General features: G+C 44.8%; 1 protein-coding gene across 4 annotated transcripts in view; it reads left to right on the top strand.

Moving 5' to 3' along the window:
• The window catches only part of rapgef6 (Rap guanine nucleotide exchange factor (GEF) 6), a 91,069-nt gene extending 78,234 nt beyond the window's left edge, over positions 1 to 12,835 (top strand). For all 4 annotated transcript variants that reach the window (XM_084474747.1, XM_084474746.1, XM_084474748.1 and 1 more), the window contains 7 exons: positions 185 to 358; positions 874 to 1,020; positions 1,675 to 1,791; positions 3,679 to 3,988; positions 6,438 to 6,976; positions 7,885 to 8,250; positions 8,798 to 12,835. In XM_084474747.1, the coding sequence (XP_084330873.1) occupies positions 185 to 358; positions 874 to 1,020; positions 1,675 to 1,791; positions 3,679 to 3,988; positions 6,438 to 6,976; positions 7,885 to 8,250; positions 8,798 to 8,820 (1,676 nt within the window). In that variant the 3' untranslated portion in view covers positions 8,821 to 12,835. The remainder of the gene's footprint in view (positions 1 to 184; positions 359 to 873; positions 1,021 to 1,674; positions 1,792 to 3,678; positions 3,989 to 6,437; positions 6,977 to 7,884; positions 8,251 to 8,797) is intronic.
• Positions 12,836 to 26,739: the final 13,904 nt, after the last annotated feature.

The raw sequence follows: 26,739 nt of genomic DNA, 5'->3' as shown, positions 1-26,739 counted from the left end.
CATGTATTACCCACTCAGTGTAAGTGCACAGTATGCAAACCGCATCGGAGGTACATTTTATATTGATGCTATTTTTCTACGCTTTTTCACAGAGAAAGTCTTAACCTCAGTTAAATCTTCATTGGAAGCGTTGTTATAAAAGGCTTGAGTGCTGTAACACTCACGGGCCGTGCGTCTTCCCCAGTGTCCAAGAGCCTGAGCGAGCGGCGGTCCACCAAGTCGGACATGTCCCCGGTGTCCCTGCGCTCTGCCCTGCCCTCGGGCAAGGCCCAGAACCGTGTGTCCCAGGTGCTGCAGGTCCAGGTGCCACTGTACCCACTGCGCAAGAAGAGCACCGCCAAGGACCTCACCACTCCCAGTAAGTAGACCTGGGATTCCTGTGAGTATTTACATTCAGTGTGCAGCCACTCAGTGGATGAGGTGTCCATATCGACCCAGGAAGCAGTATGCCCTATGTGCCTTATGCACAGCCCACCCAGTACGTGTACCTATGTAGACTCATGAAAGCACACATAGGCGGTCCAGTAAGGCAAAAATGCCAATAGACTCAGCAGTGCCAGAATTGATGATTTATAGACAGTGCCACAAGACCCGTTACATATATGAACCAGTAATTAGACGGCGCCAAGGTACCCAGTATGTATGGCCCAGTACGTATACAGTGCCAATTTACCCAGTATGTATGACCATGTAAGTGTGTACCACCAAGTCGACTTCATGTCAAGCTTCATGCAAGCTATCGCAGTGAATAGACCGCACCAGTGCATTCAATGGAATCAATATCAATGGGCATAGAGGCTCAGGTTAAATGCCAGCAAAAAGAAAGGTGCACTTAATAACCCCTCCCCCCCAACAACCCACCTGTCCCCACAGACACAGCCTCCCCCCAGGTGGTGAAGAAGCCCCCAGTGAGCACCGCAGACGAGTGGAGCTCCAAGAGGCCCTGTGAGGACACGGTGTCCACGGTGTCCTCGCTCCACTCCAGCCCCACCGTGTCCCCACAGGGCTCCCCGCGCAAAGGTGTGTAATACTGATGCAACAGCCTTCACAGTCGCCGGCCACAGACCCCTCTCTCACATGCACACACACATATACGTGTCAGACAGCCTGTCTGGCGTCCTGGCCGTTTTTGAAATTGCCGGCTTTGAGGTGCACATCCTGGAGTAAGCTTCGCTGGAGTTATTCTTAGACTCTTTCAACTCCGTCACAGTCTCCATGGTACGTTTCTAGGTCTGCATGAAGAAGAAATGAATTAGACGCAGGCTTCTGATCCTGACTGAAGGAGGAGAGTAAAAATAAGAAAAGACGAGAGGCAAGGTTACAAACAGAACTGAACACTAAAAGTGGGCATCGCTCATGTCTCTACTTTTTACTCTACTTTTATTTGTATAGTCTTGTAACAGTTCCACAGCTACAGCCTCAACGTGCTTCACAGGCTCATGTTTCACTTAATCAGAGCCCGCTGAAGGCCAAGGAGAAACATCCCTAGTTATAGAGAAAGAAACTTTGAGAAGCAACACACATTAGGGACGGTAAGAAGTGCAATAGATGCAAAATGAGTGGGTTCAACTGTAGCATAAACACAATTCCAATCGATCATGAATGTGAGAGCTAGTCTGGTTATCTGGCACACTAAAGGAGTGGGTGTCTTCTCCTCTGTTCATCTTCCTGCAGGGGGCGTGGCCAAGTCCCACAACTCCAGCCAGTTGAACCTGTCGGGCTCCTCGTCTTCGCTGACCAGCGACGCCAGCACCAAGGCGGGCACGGTCAGCCTGCGCAGCTACGGCATAGGTGGGGCCCTCCTCCACAAGCACTTCCTGCAGATGACCAGGCAGCCCGGCACAGAGGAGACGCAGAGACAGAGGGGAGATCAGGCAGAGAAACAGATGCAGGCAGAAGAGAGGAGCAGTAGCGAGGAAGAAGGAAAAGAAATGAGAGAAGCAGGACAGGTGGCAGTGGCGGGACAGGAGATTTCTGCGCGGGGAGAAAGCAGGGGCAGGAGTGCAGACGGAGGCGCAGTGAGGAGGTGCAGGTACCTCTCTGTCCAGATACAGCCAGGCTCACCCGGGTTCAGTCCCACCACGGCAGCCCCAGACAGCGGCCTCTGTGTTTCAGGGCGGATGTCTGTGAGGCCGTCCTCTGTTCCCCAGGGCCAGATCACCCCCAGCAGCCCTGCTGCTGAGTCAGACAGCTCCCTTAGCGGCAAAAGCCCAGGGTCTCTGTTGAGGAGGCGGCTAGGGTCACCTTTCCGGGCACTGAGGGAGAGGAGTCTTTCCCGGGAGAGGCCGGTCAGGTTGCTTCTCGGGGGTGGGGAGGGACAGCAGGAGCAGGCGGTGGGGTCACCACCCCCGGGTGAGGAGCAGAAGCAGGGACAGCTGAGGGGCAGGAGGTCGGTCAGTCCCAACCCTTTCCGTTGGCTCTGCAGGGACAGACGCGGCAGGAGCAGCACGCTCTGACAGGGAGACAGTGTTCACAAAGGAACCGCTCCAGCAAAGATTTGAGGAGAAAGGGTTTTTGAAGAATGTGACAAAAGCAGGTTATTTGCAAGAAGGTTTTATTTTTTTTTCCAATGAGAAAGTGAAAAATGTCAACATGTATTCTGTTTGTATGATTTTAATTTAAACGGATGACACATTAGAGCGTTCCTACGGGACTCTGTCACTGACAGCAGGACTTGGTGATTCAGTGACAGGGGCAAGCTTGGTCGCCCCGGATGAGTCACAGACTGCCAAAGAGTTAAAGAGGGCCAAAGAGGGTTACTGGATACAAACAAACCAACCGTTTACAAAACTGCACTTGACTCGCTTTGTTCCAGAAAAAGAGTTGGCAGTTTTTCATTTCATGTAGTTCTTGCACTTTCCAAGTTGTTTCTTCCTGGTGCGTAGGCGTTTGGGCAGAGAAAATGTAGCAGGATCCTCCGTAGTGCTAGCAGACAGCTCGGGTATCCGTCCCCGTGCTCACAGCAGGGATACTGCTTTCATGGCTGTTTTTGTTATTGCTTGTTTTGTGTTCGGTGAGACGTTTACCGATTATTAATGTTCAAAATCGAAGCGTGGAATGTCACCAGCAGGTCTCATTGTCTTTCTGTTTCAGGCATTATGCATTGAACTGTGTTATCCACCACAAAGTAGTTGTTGAATCACAAGCACAGCGGGGAACACACTACTCTACTCTGCAATGTTAATATGCACAGTCTGTTGGACCATCATGGCATTGTGAGACAGGATGGTTGTTCTCTGCTTTCAGATCCTCTTGCAAAGTGGAGGTTATGTTTTTTAATAAAAACATTTGTTTCTTTTAAAGTTAGCAGTACTTTTTACATTTTAGTGTAGCTCTTTTTTAAATACAATAATTAAAAAGGATGGTTCATTGTATGTTTTGCCTTGCTTTACATTTGGGTGAACATCTGCCTCTTTTTCATTCCCTTAACCCCTCGTCTTTTTCTCCATCTTCCTCTCTTCCTCTCTTCATTCTCTCTCCACTGCTGCTCTCCTCTTCCTTCGCTCTTCCCCTTCTCTGAATCCTTCACTCCCATTGCTTCGTCACAGAAGCCTCTTTGCACAGTTGGATCCTACAATGTATTTTGGGTGTTTCTAAAGTAAAGGCAGCGCTCAAGGTAATCCATGGCAATTCATATTATTATATTGTACCTCACATCTTATCCCCCTCCCACACCAGGTTATGCCCTGCTGCCGGCCGGTAAGGCAGACAGCCTGTCGGACTCCAGCCACAGCGAGATCTCCTCGCGCTCCAGCATCTGCTCGGTGGACTCCATGCTCACGCCCGGCCCCGACGACAACAGGTGTCACGGCAACCGGTCCGTTATCGCCACGACGACGACGGTGCCCATAGCTGCCACCAGCGCAGCCGTGGTTGAGAGCAGCAGCAGCAACAACAACAGCAGCTGCTCCACCACCACCAACACCCACCACCCTGCTGCCTTCACCGCGCGGACTAGCGGACCGGACTACGGTCATCCTTGCACAAGGTAACAAAGCCATGCTCACTTGGTTTTATTGATTTGTTGTTTTTACATTCAGCCGACCGTTTGTCCAAAGTGACAGTGAGGCTGTGAAATATCAAGGCATTCCACCGCAGGCACACACAGAACACGAAGCCGCAAATCAGTGGTTGTTAACCACACTTCCACACAGCCCAGGAGTTTCCAGGTTGATTCTCATTTCATCGCACGCACGCACGCGCACACACACTTCCCCCAGCTCGATTCCTATTTGGTCCTCCCCTCATTAAAATACAAACCCAGCTGGAGGTCATCACACACACAATTATTTTACAGGCGTCCTCTGTTTAATATCCGCTCCCTCCCTCTCTTTATAGACTATAAATTGTCGACTGACAATTGTATTTGTTTGAGTTTTTTATGGCTTTTGTTTCATAGTTATTTTGTATTATATAGATTTTATTTTGGTAGACTCGTCTGAATCCTGCTAAGTAAACAGCCCATAGTTGGCTTACTTTAGGATCAGACTGACTCCTAGTTAGCCTTCAGGATCAGACTGACTCCTAGTTAGCCTTCAGGATCAGACTGACTCCTAGTTAACCTTCAGGATCAGACTGACTCCTAGTTAGCCTTCAGGATCAGACTGGCTCCTAGTTAACCTTCAGGATCAGACTGGCTCCTAGTTAACCTTCAGGATCAGACTGGCTCCTAGTTAACCTTCAGGATCAGACTGACTCCTAGTTAGCCTTCAGGATCAGACTGACTCCTAGTTAACCTTCAGGATCAGACTGGCTCCTAGTTAACCTTCAGGATCAGACTGGCTCCTAGTTAACCTTCAGGATCAGACTGACTCCTAGTTAACCTTCAGGATCAGACTGGCTCCTAGTTAACCTTCAGGATCAGACTGACTCCTAGTTAACCTTCAGGATCAGACTGACTCCTAGTTAACCTTCAGGATCAGACTGGCTCCTAGTTAACCTTCAGGATCAGACTGACTCCTAGTTAACCTTCAGGATCAGACTGACTCCTAGTTAGCCTTCAGGATCAGACTGACTCCTAGTTAACCTTCAGGATCAGACTGGCTCCTAGTTAACCTTCAGGATCAGCCCAGACCGACTCACAGACCACCGGTCTTTAAAGATGTTGCCGAAAGACATCATCTGTCTGTTTCCGTCTCATCATAATACCCGCACTGTTCTAATTGTTTTTATTAATTTATGTATTTATTTTGTAGTAATCCGTCAGCCTGTTTATGAAATAGTCGTCGCCTATAGACTTGCTGCCAGAGCACAGCAATGAACCATGGGCTTATGAAACCCAGCCCACAGTATCCCATATGCACATTTATCACAACGCTTTACCACCAGACAGACGGCAGCAGGGTATTTCTGTGGCAAAAGCTAGTAAATGCACATGGCAATGGCATTTATTTATTTCTTCATTTATTTTTATTTTTTTTTACAATGTCCCATCCTGTCAAGAGAGAGAAGGAGAAAGAAAATGCAAGTTATGTCCTGGCTGACACTTAAAAGGTTGTCTATGGGCCATGAAGAACATAAGGAGCCAGTGTGTTTTATGGTCACTTAAAGAGAGGTTCACTGTGCTTTACTGCATCTGACCTTTCACCCCCAGTCCTTTTCTGGCCTAGTGGTTTAATGGTCTTCATGGAAAGACAGATGCCTCCAACAAACTGTGCCAGTGTTTTTTGTGTTAACACGCACACTGGCGCACGCACACACACACACACACACACACACACACACACACACACACACACACACACACACACACACACACACACAGCACAGTCTGGTCCATAGAGGCAAAGGAGGGTGCTCCTGTATTTGTTAGAGGCGATAAGGAGATCCAAGATAAACCATTACCAAATCTCAGTGTCATTTATCAAATATATTTTCCTAACTGTTGAAACATTGTTCTGAAAGTGTTTCAACAGCGCCCCCTGCAGGGCAGGCAAGAGGGGAATGGGCAGTCCATGTGAGGGGGTGGGCAGAGGAGGTCGGGATCTCTTTGAGCAATTGGGTGTGCTTGATGCTCATTTGTTATTGGTTAGATGTGATCCTTTGCAGTGCTCGCCATCAGATTCAGCCAAACCAGCCTAGCACCGTGGCTATCTTTTGTTTAATAAAATTTGTAATCAAATGAGTGCATGTTGTTCAAATGCCATGGCATTTTACAGAATACATCGTGGGGTCATCACAAATGTTGACAACTTAAAACATGATTTATTTGATAAAATGCTCCCAATACACCAACAATACCTCCTGTACCTAAATAGCCTTCACGGATATATAAATCTAAACTCATATATCATTTTGACACCACCCAAACACAACAGAAGAAAATTACATTAAATTCAGAAATATTCATTGAAACATCCGTCTCTGTCTCTCTGTGTCTGTCTTTCGCTCTGTCTGTGTCGCTCTGTGTGTCTCTCTCTCTCTCTGTCCCTCGCCAGCTTCTCCTCCTCGCTGGCCGGCGGTCGACTGGCCCCTCCCTCCGCCTGCTCCTCCTCCCCCTCGGCGGCGGAGGAGGAGCCGGCCCCGGAGCCCGGCCCCCCGGTGGTGGACAGCGGGCGCGGCAGCTGGACCTCCAGCTCCTCCACCTCCCACGACTCCTTCCCCAGCCTCCCCCTGTCGTCCTGCCGGCCCTGGGACCACGGCACCCACCCCGCCCTGGCCCTGCTGGCCTCCGGCTACCGCTACCCTCAGGCACCGGCACCGATCCACGGGTCCGAGGCGGCGGAGGCGGCGGTGGGAGGGGGCCACGCACGACACGGCAGCAGAGACTCCGAGTCCAGCGGCGGCGGCGGGCGGTCGCGGCAGAGCTGGGCGTCGTCCGGCTCCCTGTCGGACGCCAACGAGGGGAACTACGGCACGGTGAAGCGCCGCCACGCCTCCGGGAACCCCCCCTCGCCCGCCGACGAGGAGGGGGGCGGGCCGGGCGCAGACCCCGCCTACAAAACGGTGACGTCGAGCACGGACAAGGGCCTGATAGGTGAGGGGAGGGGTTGCGAGTTTGATTCCCTGTGAATGTGGAAGCCTCACTGTGCATGTTTATTTGTGTGTGTGTGTGTGTGTGTTGGGTGGTAGCTAGGGTGGTAGCTTGATGATAACGTCACTAGTCCTTAATTCAGCGTTTGAATGGTTCTTAATTGAGATGCTATAGTTGTTTGGTAGCTATAGTGGGCTATGAATGGAGAGTCATAACTAGTTTTATACTGCCATACTACCATTCATTTAACTGCCATTTTACCATTTTCTTGGCAGTTGTTCGCAGACGCTTTTATCCAAATTGGCTTACAGTTTTTTTTACATATTTTATGCTTAAATAATAATTTATTATCTGAACCTCTGCTTTCAATCAGTAAAGTCCCAGATCTTCTCAGGTAGTAACAAGGGACTGTGCTCTAGTCTCTGCATTCTACACTATTTAGTTGACGGAGTGCTCCCACTGTATCATTCAAGATGCATTCATCTGCTCCTGCGTTAGTAGTTCCACTGTCCACTGCAAAGCGCATTTAGTCCTGCAGAAAGATGACATGTGTTCCAGCCCCCTGAATGATCATATGAGACCCTCTATGGAAAGAAGGACAGTGCCATTTATCTGCTGATTCATAGATTAAATTCACCAATTCACCCAATTAGCCATCCCCTGCTGCCATTCCACCTGTTGCGTCTCAACGTCTTTTTCTTATGATTTTCACATTGTGTGCTGTCAAAACATCACATTAATTTATGTTCTCCCCCTTCCTTTATGTTTACCCCCTTGCACCCTCTCCCATCCACCACCCTCACCCCTACACCCACTCTCATCTTCCCCTCCAACCTCCACCCCGCCCGCCCCCACCCCCCCAACCACTCGGGTCCTCAACCCCTTCGTCACCGCCATCGGCCATCGCTTAGTGTACTGCGTCACGGCGGGGGGCGGCAGGGACGAGCGTTACCATGCCCCTCCTCCCACCCCTCCAGGCTACCAGGGGCTGGCCCTGGGGGACCTGGGGTACTCCGACCCGCCCCCGCGGCCCCCCAACCTCAAGCCGCCCGAGTATAGCGTGGCGCTGCAGAGGAGCAGGCTGCTGCACAGCCCCGTGGTGGTGGCGGCGGGGGGCGGTGGGGGGCTGGCCGCCAGCCTCCAGCACCACCATAACCATAGCAACGTGCACCGGGACACGGGGCGGTCGCCGGGCGCTGTCGCCGGCCCGGGCTGCTCCAGACCCGCTAGCATCTGCCTGCCGCCACCGCAGCTGGGCCTCGCGGACAGTGAGGATGGTAGGTTGATGGCGCCCTGGGAGAGGTGTGTGTGTGTGTGTGTGTGTGTGTGTGTGTGTGTGTGTGTGTGTGTGTGTGTGTGTGTGTGTGTGTGTGTGTGTGTGTGTGTGTGTGTGTGTGTGTGTGTGTGTGTGTGTGTGTGTGTGTGTGTGTGTTCCAGTACAGACTCAAAGAGCGAAAGTTCAGCTCCAAAAGGGATTGTGCTGGAAATGAGTTGAAGAAGTTACAGTGTTTCAATTATACATTACAAAGACTATGGATCCCTGCTGGATAGAGCGAGAGGAAAGTGTGTGTCAGAACATATAGTTCCATACTGTTCCTATCCAACAATAGTTGGATAGGTTGATCAATTGAATGAAAAACGAACCAGTATAGTATCGTTTTTGAACCTGCATTGAACCTTAGCATTACAAATGCACAGAACCTCTTCATTCGGGGCCTTAAATTCATTTTCAAATGATTTCCAGTCGACAGTTTGCTGTGTTTTTAGAATCTCTTCAATGGACACCTTGGCCTGACGCCTCTCTCCTCTCCCCTCCTCTTCTAGATGAACAGGTGTCGGCCGTGTAGGGGTGGCGTCATCGCAGCACACAGAGCATTGGGCCACTCCCGTACGGGCTTACAGAGCTACCTGCCCGATGTCTGGCCAGAGCACACTCCCCCCCCCCCCCCCCCCCCCGACACGCCTTCATTCAACAGCCGCACTCAGACCCACACAGCCCTGCTGGACTCTTGACTCCCTCCTGGACTCTGAGTTCACCTCACAACTTCAAAGCACCACCCAACGAGATTGTGGATATTACATCTCCACACAGCCTCGTGCAATGTACAAATGGATTATTTTTATACTCGGTATTCATTTTAAAGACTTGACTTTAAGGGAGGACATTGATCAAAGACTGGACAAGCTTTGGGACTCGTCTGCGGGACAATGGAGAGGGACTGGTTGCAGCTCCCTTGACTCTTGGTGTAAATGTCAGGGGTTGGGTTTTGTCTAAGCGGTCTATAGTGCTTTTTACGGGGAAGCTACAGTGTGTGTTATTCAGTATTTCGGTGGTCAGCTTTTTTGTGTTTGCAGTTTACTTGAACATAAAACAGCATGAGAAATCATAGCTGAGCTTTACGTCGTGTTCTCAACTGTCTTTTGGTTGGATTTTTTTCTGCACTGCCCTCACAAGTCAGAAACCCCAGACCAAGGGAACCACCACAGAATGCGTCTTGGCTGGATATCGGTATGGTCACCGTTATCAGCCAGCGGCTGTTCTACAGAAAGCAACCTAGCATTTTGCTAGAGGTGATCTCTTATAAGATTTAATATTTCCTAAATTAAGGTAGAATTCTATATCGTTTTTAAGCGGCTTTTATATAATCCAAAGTTATGATGATCACCATGCTACATTTTTAATTGGGTAAACCTGTCAAACCATAGTTTCTGCATCTTAAATTGATTTGCTACTTCTGGCAGGAAGCAGACTTGGCGACACCGTCTTTAAAGAAAATCGAATGTATCTGCTGTCCGATCTCCCAAGCGATAAATTTGCCTCAAGATGCCGCGTTTCAAACAAAGTTTTGAACAGAACAGTGAACCTTTGACTCTGGGCCCCGATGTCAAACTCTTTGAAGCCAAAAACAGAAGCTGCTGATGGTCGTTGGTCGAAACAAATGAAAACCACATTCAATTTGATTAGAAATGGCAAAAGGCTTTATCACCACTGTGATACTCGCACTGTTTAATGTAGCCACGACAACTTGCCATGCCAAGAGACGAGAGCGGACCCTCTGCTTACTTTTATCGTGTGTGTGTGTGTGTGCGCGCGTGCACACATGATTGTATGTGTGTTAATGTGGAGCACTTAATACCTTGTTAAGCTTTATGAAAAAAGACAGCAGAGGGGGTCCTGGTGGTCCTGTGTGTGTGTCCGGCGTCCCGGCCCCTCTGGGTGCCACGGGACGTCCCGTCAGACTAGATATGGACCTCTTCAGCAGCATGTCATGTCGAAATAGCCGACTCCAAAATGGCACATTAACTCACTTTCAGCGAGCTTGGTAACAAAACATGTGCTGCGATTCAGTGGATCATTGTTATTCGGTGAGCATCGTATACACACAGACTCACACGCCAAGCTTTACATGGCACGCTTTAAGACACAGGAATGCCTTTTTTAACAGCCAACATTGTTTATGCTGATGTTGACGTGTTTTGTTTACAATGTTATAGGAGACTAGCAGTTGTCTTTTTATTTGTTTTTTATTATTACAGGCAGACATTTATTGAGCTCCAATGCTCTGGCTCTGTAAGGCCACCTTGGTTATCAGTTCAGTGCAGTTGTATGAATTCATCGTTTACTAGAGTAGCTTAAGGTTCACCACTGAGACGGTGTGAACTAGCTTATGGTCGATTTCTAACACAGAAATGGAATTACCTGGCATCAAAGCAGAACATTTATTTTTTAATGTACGGCATGCAACCCCCTCATTCCTTGTTAATAATCACCCCTTCCTTAAAAAATGAGAAAATAATATGTTTTGTAAAATATTTTCAAGGATTTGCTGGTATTGGAAGCTAAGGCTTATATGTGGATTAGTGGTAATGTCTAAGCCCCTGCTTAGAGGTGTGTGATTACACAGGGACAGGAAACCGGAAGGCATTGTACTTATATCAAAGTAAAAGCGGTGTATGTAACTGGAATGACACTGCAGCTGTCAGTTTCTCTCTATCACGTTTTTTTTATACAATATTGATTTGCCATTCAAAAACTTGAACTGATTAATGCTAATATATAAACTGCATATATATCTATATATAGATATATATATAATTACGGATGTTTTTTTCTCATAAATTAATTGATGTATAGATGAGCAACTATTCTAATGTAAAGGCTATTTTAAATATTTTGTTAGAATAGATCCAAGAGAATTTGAGGTTGTGATTGCCCCATTTCTGTCTACGGCAGGAATCTTAAGTTTTGTTCGATTCTGTTTTTAGTGCTGGTGACTTATTTATATTCTCTTTGTCAAGCATATTGCTTTGTGTACAATGTAATTGCTGCTGCATTTTTGAGATTTTTACTGCCTGAGTTTTGTGTAGATGCACACGTTTATTTTTAAACAAGTTTTATTGGACCGGGATCCACAAAGAGTGAAACAAAAGAAAAAAAAGAATGGGACGTACTCAAAACCCAACCCCAATGTGTGTGATTGGTTCTGTAGCACAATAACGTCTATATCAGATTCTGAGTAGATGACTGAGAACCGTTTTCTAGAGCTTGTTTTACCCTGTTTGTCTGAGAAAACCCAGACCAAAGTCTTCTCTCCCTCTCTTTCTCGTGCTCTATCTCTATCAGGGGTTGCAGATTCTGTCACTTTATTATTATACCTTTTTCCACAACAATTATCCTCATTTGTGCATTGTGAATCAGTATTATATTCTGTTGTTGTTTAGACAGACGAACAGAGCAACAGTGTTTATGCTTGTGTCAACTGCAAAATAGAAAAGTATGTTGCCAACCATTGTCAAATTTGTAGTGGAAAAATCATGACATGCCTTTGGATCACCACCAATATAGTTAACATTTTACATATGTTTTTATTTTATTTTTCCTCACAAATTAATTGTTTGATGCTTGATAGGTTTATGTATACTTTTTTTTTTCTCTGAGGGCCCCTGTTCTTGTACAGGTAGTGTTAGTTTGGCCACCATCAAAGTTCTGTCTCCTTCAGAATGTAATAACCCACTCTGGGCATAGTCACCATCATCTTATTTCACTCCACTTGGTTAAGATCAGGGAATGTAGGACTATTAAGTGAATACATAATATATTCTGACAATCTCATGGGAGGCACATGTCCCATGTCCCCATTGTAATCTGGAGCAGAGTGGGTACATTTAGTGGTTTTGATCACTGGTCATCCATTCTCAACCTTTACATTTTTCATCCTTTGAATTCCTTTGAAAAAGCATTCTGTTTGTTCTGGTCTGTTTAGTTTTCCTTTCAGAGCACTCCAAACAAGAATATGTATAAAATGATAACAGAAATGGCCTACAAGTAGTTTCTACCCCAAACAAAACACTCTAGAGGTGAAACTGTGTGAGACAGAAAATGGTAGAGACCTCTGCCTATTCATGACTATGAGCTATGCGTTAATGCGTTGCAACATGTCTCCCTTCTTTTTTTCCTCAACAACATGACCTGGGGTATGTCTTCCCAAGCCCCGAAGCTGCCAGTTTTACCGTTTTGTAAACCTGGGGAACATGGATTGGAGAGACTAACACACCCAGCCACAGCAATGCATTTCTATTAGGAGATGAACTTGGACTGTATTGACTGGACCTGTATTCCACCCAGCGGTATAACTTTGGTCTTTTGGCTTGCTTTTTGTCTCACCCCTTCTTGTAGCTGTCGTACCTTATGTCTTTTAGAAAGACGTGATTTTGTTTTTGGTTTGTATGCTTTTTATGTATTTTTACTTGTGATTGTAAATAGTTATTTTGTCGAAGAGAATGTGTAAACAAAGGAAAATTACTTTTATTTCTCCAAGTCTACTGAAATGAATTTGGACGATGAATAAACTGTCAAAATGACATGCCTGTGAGTATTTGTGACAACAGAGAGGTAAACTGACCCAACTGTTGCCCAAATCTTTCCTCCCCAACATGATTAAGTATGCTAACTGTGTTTACACATATTTACAATGATTGAAATCGGAGACTAGTTATATTAAGAGGGCAGAATGCACACTTCAAATGGTCAAAGGGACTTGCACAAAATCGATGCTGCTTAGACATCTTTTTGCAGTAGTTTTAGCTTCACTTTGACAACTCCTTCAACTCTTAACTTTAAAGCCCAGTTCAGACCAAAGATTCGCGACGCAACGACTTGCAACGAGACGGTTTTAGAACGTCGCAGGGGAAAAGTTGCAGCAGTGTGAACTGGTCGTCGCAAGGCGTTGCAAGGAGTCGCCAAAGATTGAACATGTCAAATCGCCAGGTCCAGTTTTAGAACGCAACGATGTGGCTATTTCTCTTCAGCCAATCATGACACAGCACAGAACAATTTAGGCTTATTAAATAGGCCTACAAGTTGTAGATCATTATCTTTGGTTCCAGAACAACGATTGTAGATAACGTTAGGCTTGAGCTGATTCATTGACATTATTTTAACGGGACCACCGTTACCGTTACACGTTAGCCGTTGTTATTGTTACATCAGAGACACTATAGAAGGACTTTGGTTACATGCTGCCAGTCCGACATGTTCCCATTCCGACAGTCCTGTGCGCGTATGCAAATTAGCCATGTGCGCCAAACAGAAGAAGGGCCCTATCTTGCGCCCGGCGCAATTTACTTTCTACACCGACGCATGTGTCGTTGCTAGTTTGCACCCGGCGCAAAGCTGATTTTCCCCCGCAGCAACCAGGCACCACTACACTTGCATGTTAAATATTATGATGTCAAAGATTATTCATACGTGTGAAACTGCATAGAAATAGCGTGTGGATTGTGGAAACATTTTTTTCCATAGGGCTGCATGAATGAACATGAATGAAGTATAGTATGCCATGCGTTAAAATAATAATAACAATAATACATTCGAGCAAAGTATATTCCAGGCTTCCAAAACAAAATCTAGTTTTAGGGTAAATGATTGGTTAAATGATTTGGGAAAGAACAGCTGATACAGCGGTAAATTGTAGGCCTACTTTTAAATCAATGCATCTGCAAACACCGTAGGCCTACAGCAAACACATGTTCTTGACAAAGACATCGTGTACAAGCCCATTAGTTTTAGGATTGATGAGTATTTGATCGTGAGAAAACATAGTTTTACCGCGAGTGAGTGTTTAAAAGAATGAATGAATGCGGGTGATGCTTGGTGTGCGCGTGTGTGTGCGCGCCCATCTGTCTAAACACACGCAAATTAAACACGTAAGTGTATGAGAAGGAAATCGAGTCAGTCGACCTGCGATAAGCAGCTGATTCTGAACGAACTCGTCTTCGAGATGGACGTGTTCTAACGCATTTTTAATCAATGAAATGTTAACACAACAGAATATATCCGACCATTTAATTTTCGAAATTTTAGGTGAAGCCGAGCTTCCCTTGCAGTCGAGAAGTCGCCACTACGAAAGAATGCAATGTATCCAACTAGCGGGATCTAAACAAACTAAACTCCAGCGAATTACTACAATGCAGACGTAGTGGAGAATGGCGAAACACAGCAACTCTAGCCTACTCTCAACCAAAATAAAACTAATCGCAAACCTAAGTTAGGTTACTATTTAGCAGGATGGAAGTGATGCTGATGCGGCTCTCAGCTGTGCCAGAGCGTTCACAGTTACTAGGGAGACCATCTGCCGTCGCCGCCCGGTGCAGCGGTGTGAACTGCCCAGTTTTTAGAACGTCTCAGCCCGTCTCGTCGCAAAGAGTCGCAAGGAGTTGCGAGTTGCAAGCAGTTGCAAGCAGTTGCGTCGCGAATCTTTGGTCTGAACTGGGCTTTACATTACATTTGGCATCTTATACAAATATACAATTCATCAAATACAACCAAATATGCCAAATATGCCAATCCAATAAAAGGGCTACTTTACGTTGGTGATTATCAGGATAATCATGACCAGTGTGCGAAATACCCTTCAATATTCGGGGTGGTCACCATCTCCTGATTGTTGCGCAATATCGATCTAAATTTTTCTCATGCAGTAGGCCTATGCTACTTAGCAGACGTCAAGGCACAAAGTCAAAGTACTTTGTGGGCGGTTCTATGGCACTGTTGCTATTATGACGGCGAGATAAATGAGCTTTGCGCCCGGCGCAAATCTAAAATGGGTTGGGCTGAAACCCGTAGGTGTGTTTTGGGCGTAACATGCAATAAACCAATGAGTGGCATCTCCCATTCCCTTTAAGAGCCAGCGCATTTTGACTTGACGAGTTGATTTTTGACAGCGCGTTTGCAGTCTCCGCTGAGACAGATGCATGACCACATGAATTTCAAACTTCAAATGGCTCAGTTTATGGCCAAATAATAGGCATAATTAACACATGGAATAGCGTTTTCTTCTCCAACTTCAGAAACACTGATTCGTCATGTAAATTGCGGCAAAGACAACTTAAAACATATGCGGACGCGGTCCCCGCAACGGTCTATATGCGGCAATACATTAACAAACATCGTTTGTTACCAGTATTGTATACATTATATCGTTGTCGACTTGTGTTCATAATATGCATGTGTCCCCCTGTTAATATACATCGCCATGGACTGCATTATGCGTTACGTGTTTAATTTGCGTGTGTTTAGATAGATGGGCGCACACACACACGCGTACCAAGCATCACCGCGGTAAAACTGTTTTCTCACGATGAAATACTCATCAATCCTAAAAGTAATGGGCTTGTACACGATGTCTGGGTCAAGAACATATGTGTTTGCTGTAGGCCTACGGTGTTTGCAGATGCATTGATTTAAAAGTACAACTTACCACTGTATCAGCTGTTCTTTCCAAATTCAAATCATTTAACCAATCATTTTGGAAGTTTTGGAAGCCTGGAATATACTTTGCTCGAATGTATTATTGTTATTATTATTATTTTAACGCATGGCATAGCCTACTATACTTCAGTCACGTTCATTCATGCAGCCCTATGGAAAAAATGTTTCCACAATCCACACGCTATTTCTATGCAGTTTCACACGTATGAATAATCTTTGACATCATAATATTTAAATCAGGTTAATAGTTTGCATGTTTGTGCTGTGACATAGCCTACGTGTGTGTAAGCGTAGGCTATGTTGTAGTTCCGACCTGCCGCTATAGACCAGGTATTTTTCGGTCAGTGGCGCAATTGCATTGGCGCATTTTTTAATAACTAAAATACTAAAATAGCACCAAGTATCATTTGCGCCGGAACACGCCCCTGCTTTTCGCCGACACGCCTCTCCAAGTGTAGTGGTGCCTGGTTGCTGCGGGGGAAAATCAGCTTTGCGCCGGGTGCAAACTAGCAACGACACATATACGTCGGTGTACAATTGCACCGGGCGCAAGATAGGGCCCTTCTTCTGTTTGGCGCACATGGCTAATTTGCATACGCGCACAGGACTGGCTAGCTCCGCTTGGCAAAAAATAGAACATATTTGTGAATAAATGTTTAAAATTCTGAATACTGGACATGGTGAGCTTAAACACATTTAAATGACCATTAGTGACAATAAAATAATTTTTTGGACGAAATTTGAGACCCCCTTAAAATTTTGCTTTTGAGGCTTTCAGGGGGTCTCATGGGTTAATCGAGGGGGCCCAGCCCCCCCGGACCCCTCCCCCCCCCCCAAACACTTATTGTGTGTGGGGGCACGGAATGACTTTGGAGTTAGAGATGTTTTCTGCAAGTGCTAGAAATACAAATCTCGGTTAAGTCATTCCTTGAACCCAGGGGAACGTGTGTATGAATTTTGGCATCTCTACCCATCTTGAAAGAGCACAAAAAGGGGTGTGACCTCCAACCTTGGAGTAAATATGCATAGACCTATTAAGTCAGTTTCAAGTTCCCCCTTTCTGGTGGGATGGAGATAGAAACGTATGCCTCAAGGCCAGTAAAGACAGCTGGCCTGTGGACAAGTTTTTCATATATGGGGTCAAAAGGTCAAGAGGGTCCTGCACCACTCCCCTTAAGAGATATAACTTTTTCCTGCGCATTCCAATCATCATTTTTTTCTTACCTGATGAAGGTCTGATTCTCAGATAAGCGTGTTGGATCGGTGGGGTGAGGGTCTGGGAACAACTTTAGCTCAAAATCCCAGAAGTGGGCCGTGAGGTGAGAGGTCACGAGATAGAGCATTTTTGGAGTTTTTTTTTACTTACTTGGTATTTTCAACGGTAGCAAAGTGGACATAAACTTCCGGTTTGCCCCACAAACCTGCCCCCTCTCTCAGATGCGGCTCATAAAGCAAGCCTATGAACACCAGCTAATGCTTTGTCCATACTAAAATATATGTAGTCATAGTAGCAGTTATAGATGTAGTAGTCAGACCCCTTAGGATGCAATGAGTGGACTGTTTGACAGGAATGTAAATAGACGGCTACCTCTGTCCTACAACATATCCAGTCACCATGGGAACAACGATAAAGAGACCTGATTGTGATTGGTTAAACTGATTTATTTGCAGGCTAAAGCTGTCAAAAATCGACCTTGGTGCGATCCAAATTGATGTTGCTTTTTCAACCCGGCTACGTAGGGAACACGAAAATGTCCTGCTGATCCCCGGGAAACATTCCTTTTACTTCTCATAAAAGCTTTACCATCACACATAGTGTGTGTGTGTGTGTGTGTGTGTGTGTATGTGTGTTGTAGCTTGGAACAATAATTTTTTTATTATTTATACTTTCCATTTATTAAGTATTAATTTCTCACTATTTAAATTAAAATTCATAATTAATCTATGCTTGCAGGCATGATTACACTTTTTAGAGGCGTGATAACCTGTGTGTGTGTGTGTGTGTGTGTGTGTGTGTGTGTGTGTGTGTGTGTGTGTGCGCGTGTGCGTGTGTGTAGTGCCTAGTTGAACCTACTTACTGGTTAAATTAGACACATTAACATGAAGAACAGTTGGTGTAAGCCCTTTTGAATAAGGCATATAGCTTTCCCTGTGATGTGCAAGATAGGAAAGAGAGATGCTTTGGTGTTGTAGAGTTAAGGGCACTCTGGAGATGGTTTGCAGCCAATCAAATAGCCAATCGCAGTGCTGCACTGTTCAGATGGAATATTCCAGTACAGACGCAAAGAGCGAAAGTTCAGCTCCAAATGGGATTGTGCTGGAAATGAGTTGAAGAAGTTACAAAGTGTTTCAATTATACATTACAAAGACTATGGATCCCTGCTGGATAGAGCGAGAGGAGTGTGTGGGAGTGTGTGTGTGTGTCTGCATGCGTGTGTGTGTGTGTGTGTGGAGATGCACTTCACCTTCATAAGAAGTAAGCTAGTAATCTGTGTATGTGTGTGTGTGTGTGTGTGTGTTTCACACTCACGTTTTGACTTTGAAGTCGTGACTTTGCCAAGAGTAAAGACTGCTGCTGGAGAACTCTGGCCACCTGAGGGTACCAGTGGGCTTTACACATGCGGGGAGCCGCTTTGAACTGTCTAAACGGACCGTTGTGAGGCAAAACGGTTTGGGAATCCCGCACCTTGTCCTTGAGTCTATTCTAGTTGTTTTGCGTGTGTTTTATTTGTGTTATACAACCGTGTGTGTCTAGGAATGAACCATACCTGTCTTCTCTCTCTTTTTTGACTCTCCCTCTCAGGGGCCTCCCATTCATTGGACAGGATATTGCGAGTGGCAAGGGATTGTGGGAAGGCTCACGTTTTATTGTATACAAAAAATAACTACATACAGTAAGCCTCGCAGTATAGACAACAACAACACACCCATAGAAGTATTTGAAAATGCAATCTTACTCAATAAATAATCAAAATAAATATATTATATGTTGCTACTCTATAAATAAATATATACAAATAAGAAAAACATAACTGTTCAAATAGTCACACACTTAGCTGAAGGTTGATCTTGTTGAACTGAACTGCTGGTAGGAAAACCCAGGCCCCGTCTTCTTCTTAGCCCAGAGTTCCTCCAACAATTGACCCTGAATTAAATTAGAAATAGAGAAGAGAAAAACTAATTAGAATATGCATGAGGTAGCATAGTCGTGAAACATGTTCAAGACACTCAACTTCAGGAATTAATTGGGCATAAAGTTTAAAAACAAAATGAAAGGATAGTTAGTATCAATACATTAATCACGCTTTTATGAATCATATCATTTAAATCTGATATGAGCCTCCCTAGAAGAACCTAGAAAATGACATTGTATATTTACATGCATAAATGAACATATTGTGCATGTCACAACACAATTAATAGGTGGAAACTCAAACAAGACCTTACGTTGCTTGGTCTAAACATTATAATCCATGATATATCAATTGAAATGGCCTACAAACCTATGCAAAAAATGAAAATTGTCTTGTAAATAATCAAGCAATGGTAGTTATGACTCTTTTTCACCTTACCGTCCACCTGACAAAGACATAGGTTTTACAGTTATCACTCCCTGAACCATGGTTCTTTTGTCCTGTCAGATCTGTCACGTTCAGTTATTCAGTGGTGTGGCTAAAGCTAGGTTTCTTCAGATTACAAGAAACCTACTATGCCCATCCCTTGTTCCTGTGTGTTGACTTTAGAGAACAGTATCTATACGACCTTATAAACACGTCACGCAAACGCTATGTTCTGAAATAAATATGCTAAGTAAACTTGGGTACGGTTAAATGTTTTTTTTTTAAAGAAGGATGATGGCATGCTAATGGTTGGTTCAAAGCAGGAGCAATTGAAGCTTAGGCTAGCCAAGACGGGTAGCTATTACTAAGGAGACGTTAACACCAACTTTAACGCACTGCCAACCTTATTTCATTTTTTAATAACAAATAAAATATATTTAAGGGAGGACAGCGGGAGAGAAAGTATTCCGGGGAAAACGGGAGTGACAGGTGTGGTATGTATGCCGTGTATATGTGTGTCTTCGTGTTCTGTCTGTTTAATCTATGCAACACTCTTGAAGCGCATCTTTTTTTATTGCGTTTTATTGCGTTTGTCCAAATTGATAGGACAAGGTGACTCCGGGCCTGGCGTCCTACACGGGCCAAAGGTCAAGCTGATGATGGATGACCACCGTCCAATGGCGCGCTGGCGTCCAGCAGTGTTACGAGGGCCATGCAAAGTTCACCGCCGTCGTCTTGTTCATCCTGTTTTTGTCCGAGGACAACAGGGACCTGTGGTCGCCGGAGCCATTTGTCATAAGACACGAGCCAACCACTGAATCCTAACCTCGCTACTTTGATGGGCCGTTTGCTCTTGAACAACCCCCTCTGTTCTTTGTTAACGAGTTTCTTCAACCTGAGAAAGGAACATTTATAATGGTAATTTCTCACCTGCTTTAGCAATGTGACCATTTGTTTCCCATGCCAATAAAGCTTTTTTGAATTGAATTGAATTGAATTTGAAATCATCTGACACTGAAGAAGATCCTCATTGCATTTGAGTTACCGCTGGTTACCTGCCCCTGTTTGAAATCAAACCATACTATTAACGATCATTTCTTGTATTTTTTGTTCAACCATTACACTGTGTAGCATTTCGTTTTGAAGAAGAGTGATTGTTGCTTTTCAAAAGGCTATTAGAGAGGCAATGAGCCGCAGGTTAAGGGTCACGCAGGGTCACAAGACCACAAGGGTACCTATCAAATCTTGTCCAACGTGTGACAAGTTACCTCCCCGTCCTCAACGCCTTGGATTTACAACCTGACAGGCTCACAAAACACCGTCCTATTGAGTTATTATTCCTCCAATGGGCATCAAGTCTGACTTTAAAAAACAAAGTGTACGTGTTCGCTTTCTTTGTGCTTGTGTAAAAAGTACAAAGACGAATTATCTCCTAGTAGTTTCATACAGAACAGAACAGCAGTATGACACGTATTTCATGTCAACAGTATGACTGTTCCCTTTGCAGCCATTGGAGGGCAGTGGTGCTCCTCACTTCGCCCCCTGCACGGTGGAGCCCTGGGGGGACGCCGCCCGGCCTTAAACAAGATTTGTAAAAGAAAGCTATTTAGGAAGCATATTTTCCCTCCTACAACGGCTGTCCCATTTAGGTGCAAATTGCCAAAACAGTGTTCTTGCGGGAACAACGCAAGCTGTATTTTGTCATTGATTACCTCTCTATCAATTGCCTCCGTCCTTTGCGGGTGTCTCCTTCCCTCCCTCCATAAGTTCGAGTTCCATCAGATGGGAAAGTTTGCCTCAAACTGGGACTTAATTGATTCAACGGGTGGCCATCATTGTTTTGTGGTGCGTGTGCCAGTGTGTGTTCTGTGTGTGCGTCGTAATGTCTTTATATGTGTGTGGGCGGTATTTTGAATCAAATAGTTTAATTCTGCGCGCGAGTGACTTGACAAGGGCAGCCATTGGCCAGAGTAACCTTTCCGCCCCACCATAGGAAAGTGTTGAAAAGCACGCATTAAAGTCTTCAGCAACCGTCGTCCTCATCGTCGTCAGGGTCGTTAGCATCCTCGTTAACGCACTTTCTGTGTCATTACATTAACTACCACAATACGATGGCTCAGAGGGCAGGTCAGTGGCCATAATGGCGCGCGCGCACACGCACGCGCACACACTCGCACAGGCACACACGCACAGACAAGCACGCACGCACACACACACACACACACACACACACACACACACACACACACACACACACTGTGTGTGTGTGTGTGTATGACTTTATTATATTGGTTTATAGACATATATAGTCCATAAATATACATTACATACATTTATGATTTGTTGATTTGCACAAAGTGTATAATGTATATTTATGGGCTATACGTGTATAATGTATATTTATGTACTGACTTTATTATATTGGTTTATACACATACAGTCCATAAATATACATTATATATATTATTACACCCTGACAACACCCTGATCGCAACACGCATCTCAGAATGTCTGTCAGACATCAGCACTTGGACGACTGCCCATCACCTGAAGCTTAACCCCAACAATACTGAGCTCCTCCTAATGCCAGGGAAAGATTGCCCTCACATGGACTTACTGGTCACTGTCGAGAACATCACCGTACCTCCATCACCTACTACCAGAAACCTCTGTGGTATTGGACAATCAGTGTTGTGATACACCGCGAACATCACCGCGGTGACCCGATCCTGCAGATTTGCCCTCTGCAACATCCGCAGGATCTGGCCCTTCCTCAAGAAGGAAGCAGCTCAGCTGCTGGTCCAAGCGCTCGTCATCTCCCGCATCGACTACTGCAACTCGCTCCTGGCTGGACTCCCTGCCTCCGCGATTAAAAACCTTTGCAGCGTATCCAGACCGCGGCAGCGCGTCTCGTGTTCAACCTACCTAAATTCTCCCATGTTCCCTCTTCCGGGACCTCCACTGGCTCCCTGTAGTAGCTCGTATCAGATTCAAGATGATGGTACCGGCCTACAAGGCGGTCAATGGAACTGCCCCTGCCTACCCTCCAACCGTTAGTCAGACCACACAGCCCAACTCGAGTGCCCCGCTCAGCTACTGTACAGCGTTTTCAGCTGGATGTCTGGTACCGCCATTGCTACGAGCAAGCAAAAGGTCGATCATCAAGGTCACAACTCTTCTCTGTTTTGGCACCGCACTGGTGGAACGAGCTCCCTTCCAATGAAAGAGTTCACTCATACCTGAACTCATAGCCACCCCATCCCACCCGTCCTACTTATTGTATGTTGTACGTCCTGGCACATAATGCACACGTATGTTGTATTTTGTTATAATACTTAGTTGTGTAGCATCTTCTCCTAGCTATCATTGTTGTATACGGGAATGGGTTAACCTAGCGATTGTTAGTGCTTTACACTTGGTTCTATGAACATCCTTACTGAACCGACATTGATATTGTTTCACTTTCTCATGACAAATGTACTTATTGTAAGTCGCTTTGGATAAAAGCTTCTGCTAAATGCCCTAAATGTAAATGTGAATCTCTCACACACACACACACACACACACACACACACACACACACACACACACACACACACACACACACACACAACAGTATGAGTACACACATGTGTGTGTGTGTGTGTGTGTGTATTTGTACATCTATGTGATAATCTTATCTCTCAGACACACGTGTGTGAGAGATAAGAGCATCACATAGATGTACAAACACACACACATACACACAATCATAAAATAACTAGAGGTAAATACAGAGATTGCTGTGTTAATATACATGTTTGTATTGAGGTATTGAAGGGGGGGGGGGGGGGCGGACAGGATCCAGGTGGAGAGTAAGCCATGGCCCTCAGGGCATTTGAGTGGAGGATGGAGGGAAAGAAAGAGAGACATGTCAAGAGACAAACACCAAAGTAGGTGCACAGATTAAAAAGACACTGACAGAGGACTGAGATTTTGACTACAGTAGAAAGAAAAAGAGGGAGAAACAACAAGAGCAGACCAAGTAAACCGCAGCAGAACTAGAAAGACAGGGAAGTCATCACAAGAAAGCAAGAGAAGTTCAAAAGAAAGAAAAGAAGAGACCCGACCTCCATTGCCTGTGAACAGAAGTACATTCTTTGATCCGTCTCCTCATTTAACTCCCAACAGATGTATCATAGCCCCAGTTCAGCCTTTATTGGCCCAGATACTGCCCACTGTCTTCTAACCTTATTCGCACACAAGATTATTATTATCATATATAATTTTTTTCTGTTGTTGGTATTGACACAATCTCCTCCATAATTGCGAGGATTGCCAGGACATACAACATACAATATAACAAACAACATGACAACACGTCTTCTCAACATGGTGCTACCAAAACCAAACTCCACCGGGTACTGATCAAGTTTTATTTGGGTGTGCCAAACCAACCACAAGGCGGGACTTTTGTACTGGAGTTTTGTAACATAACTAAATCATGGAGGTAAATGCTGCCTGCAAAGCAGTTTCAGGCAGTTCTGGAGAGGTGTTTTCTGTGGAAGAGAGGAACTCCCCTTTGCGTGGACTTTTGTAGCTTATCAGACATTATACATGGATACAAAAAAGCATAATATTACCCCTTTAAACTGAATGTTTTTGCTTGTTTGTGTGTGAGCGACTTTGTCCTGTATCTAATAAAGTCTGCAATCTTACTTTACCTGTCTGACTATCGCTTCACCACTTCAAAAGAAAGAATAATCAAGACACTTTTCCACTGACTGGTGGAGTAGTTAAGAGATATGAATGAAACAGAAAATAATTGTGATGTGATTGTGTGATTGTGATGAAAAAAATGTGCAATACCTTAGTAAACATGAACATCATTAGTAAATTATGACTAGACAATTAATTAACTGTTAATTAACAGTTTTGTAAGGCGTATGTTAAATCATGGTACATTTTTGTACACTTGTGGAAGAATATTTTGGAAATGGCTCATTAATCGAGAATGGCATTGCCTGTAAGTATTTTTAAGCTTTCACACATTCTGGAAGAAGAACCAAGAATAATGTGCTTTGTTGTCCATTTGAGATATTGATTACTGGACAGATTGATGTGTGTTCTGCTCTCACTTGGATGTTGAAAATACATGAAATACACAAAGTTGTTATTTTATGTTACCATTGATACATTCTTCTCCTAATGTTTGTGGAGCAAAACAGTGTGGTGGTTGAGATGCACAGCACTGCTTATCCAGCCCGACTGCTGCAGGAAAGTAGAAGAATATGACGGATCTCATTAGAGGACAACGTGGGACATCTTCACTGTGTGTGTGGGTCTATCTATCTATCTATCTATCTATCTATCTATCTATCTATCTATCTATCTATCTAGAGAGAGAGAGAGAGAGAGAGAGAGAGAGAGAGATCAGAGTTTGAGTGTTAATATTCATGAATATCTGTTCAGATCTGTGTTTGTATAAATAGAGAGTGAACGTGTGTGTGTGTGTGTGTGTGTGTGTGTGTGTGTGTGTGTGTCTGTGTGTGTGTGTGTGTGTGTGTGTGTGTACACACACAGTTGGGACAGATTAACCTCTTCTTCTCCATCACCACCTCTACCTTTCAGATGCCCTACCTCCTTCTCTTTATTTCCTCTTCATTATTCAAAGCACTGTCTTATTCTGTGAAGGGACAGGCATGATGTTAATTTGATTAGCAGACACCGCAGTGACACAGTGTGTGTGTGTGTATGTGTGTGTGTGTGTGTGTGTGTGTGTGTGTGTGTGTGTGTGTACACACTATTTGAGGGCTGTCTAACAGCCCAGATGGTGATGATGGAAGCAGTCATGACCTCAACATGCGCTGTGCTTTGGATTGGTTCTAATGAAGATAATCCACTGATGGCATGAATCTTCTTCTCTCTGAAACAGGGCACTAGAAGCTGTGTGTGTGTGTGTGTGTGTGTGTGTGTGTGTGTGTGTGTGTGTGTGTGTGTGTGTGTGTGTGTGTGTGTGTGTGTGTGTGTGTGTGCAGAGAGGACCTTGGATGGAGAGCCTTGGCCTCTGGTTCGACCTGGCACTGGCTAATTATTAGGCAAATTCATGACAATTAGAGATTGTCATGAATATGAATACATTTTATTGTTTATCAAACATTTATTTTTGGTCCGGTCTGCTGTTACGTACACCAGCCAACAGGCCCCGCCCTCTGACTTCCTATTCTTATGTGTACACCAGCCTACAGTCCCCGGAGCTAGAAGGATAAGTAAATAAAGAGAAGAAAACAAGATCCACAAAGTCAAGAAGACTTTTTGTTATGAATAGTTGGACAAAGACAAGAAGAGTAAGAGTTCATCCCTCAATCAGAAGTCCCTCTCTCTTGCCTCTCTCCACTCAAATTACGTAACCGAAACAGATTTTTGCTCCCTGTGAAGGGGGCGAGGGAGAGAGCCTGGCCAAACAGAGGTTCAACATAGAGGGCCCCGATTGGGAAGTGATTTCTGGTTGGCAAGTTGGCCACGTCAACCCATGGACCCATTCTACCCTAATACAACATCCATCTCTACTGTGCAAAGTCAGAGTTGCCACAGCATGTGTGTGTGTGTGTGTGTGTGTGTGTTCAATCTATGCCCTGCTCAAGCAGTGCTGACATTCAACTTAAAGAAAGAAACATTTAAATGCATTGATTTTACTAACTAAACACCTGAGTTCCCCTACCGCTGTGGGTGCCCATGTTTGTGCACAGTTTACCTGCAGAGCAGCTTCCTGTCTGAGTGTTTGCAGGGTCAAATAAAGGTGAATGATCGGTTCTTCCTGCCCTCTTTAACCTGATGGAAGGAGCTGACTCTGGCTTGGCCTGAACACAGACATGCACACACAGAAACACAGACATACAGGCCATTATTGACTGTATACAACACTTAGCCAGCCTTGGAGGGCTGTTTGAAGTCCATATAGTCAGTGCAACAAACATTGTCAAAATGGATGGAGGACATGGGGGGAGGGGGGGCAGCGATGTCCACACGAGTTCTCTATTCGTATGATGAAGTCTGTTATATTTCCTTGATTTAAGTTCATAACGGATGGCCAAAACATATAACATTCTTTGATAATGTATTCATATTTAATACATTTTTCGGCCAAATAGAAATGAGACTTTAGTGCTTGTTTTCAAGGCATTTGGGGTGGTGATTTGGGTTTGAATATTATTCAAACCTATTAGGTTTGAACGTAATGTCTGAGTTCGGAACACTTTATATAAAATGGCTAGCACTGTAGGATGTTCACTCTGTGGACAATTAGTGAATAAAACCCATTTCTGGGATCCTTCCCAAGAAGGAAAATCTAAGATTAATTTAATAAACTATTACCAATAATTTCTGAATAATATAAGCCAGCGAACCATCCAGTGAAATAACTTTCTTTTTTATATATATATATATATATATATATT

This window comes from Micromesistius poutassou (genome assembly GCF_964030765.1).
Source record: "Micromesistius poutassou genome assembly, chromosome: 10".
In the NCBI taxonomy this organism is placed as follows: domain Eukaryota; kingdom Metazoa; phylum Chordata; class Actinopteri; order Gadiformes; family Gadidae; genus Micromesistius; species Micromesistius poutassou.
This window is presented reverse-complemented; position numbering and strand designations above follow the sequence as displayed.